At 42.6% G+C, this 687-nt stretch overlaps 1 protein-coding gene across 1 annotated transcript in view; it reads left to right on the top strand.

Annotated features, from left to right (window-relative positions):
• Positions 1–327: 327 nt before the first annotated feature.
• The window catches only part of LOC121815261, a 19,501-nt gene continuing 19,141 nt past the window's right edge, over positions 328–687 (top strand). Inside the window, exon 1 of the mRNA XM_042225300.1 lies at positions 328–687. Within this exon, the coding sequence (XP_042081234.1) occupies positions 515–687 (173 nt within the window). The 5' untranslated portion in view covers positions 328–514.

Below are 687 nucleotides of genomic sequence, written 5' to 3'. Positions count from 1 at the left end.
TTAATTTTGTATAATATGGTGTTAGAGAATAAATGCTGCGCATTTAATTTGTGTCGGGTAAGAAAACATTACAGTGCATGTGTGGTAGCAGGTTAGTGTGAGCCAGGACGGCAATGGAAATGTGCGCTGTAGCAGCAAATCGTTTTTTGACCGTGACATCTTTTGTTTGTATGTACGAGTCAGAAATAAATCTGAACAGCTCACATTAAGAAGTGGAAGAATTATTTTTTTGAAGCTTGGGACAGAAATTCGCCACTACATAAAAGTCAAAAAACTATTTAGTAACGGAATACGGAATGTTTTCCGCGGTGGAGCCACCGACTGAGACATAGAAAAGTCACCGGATCGTCGGCATAAGGACGCCTACACACAACAACAAGGCGAACAGCTAAGTAAAAAGTGTTTGTCAGATGCATCTTACCTGTGGAAGTAGCATAAAGGAGTTTGTGCAGTACACCACCCGACAGCTGTGCCGAAGAAAATCATTACGGCTTAGCGGTGTTATATAATTACAATGGCGGACGACATTAATGACAGTGTGGGTGTAGTTATGCGTGATGACAGCCAGAGGGCGATGACAGACAAAGGTCTGGAGTTCAAACTGCATCAGCTCACAACGGTGAGAAGAGGCAAATTAGGACAAGTGACAGCACAAGAAGATGAAACTGAGCGATTTTTGAGCCGTGA

Source organism: Haplochromis burtoni, unplaced genomic scaffold, assembly GCF_018398535.1.
Source record: "Haplochromis burtoni strain Fernald_Lab_line unplaced genomic scaffold, NCSU_Asbu1 Contig_167, whole genome shotgun sequence".
In the NCBI taxonomy this organism is placed as follows: Eukaryota; Metazoa; Chordata; class Actinopteri; order Cichliformes; family Cichlidae; genus Haplochromis; species Haplochromis burtoni.
The sequence above is the reverse complement of the archived record's forward strand: the minus strand, read 5'-3'. Positions and strand labels throughout refer to the sequence as shown.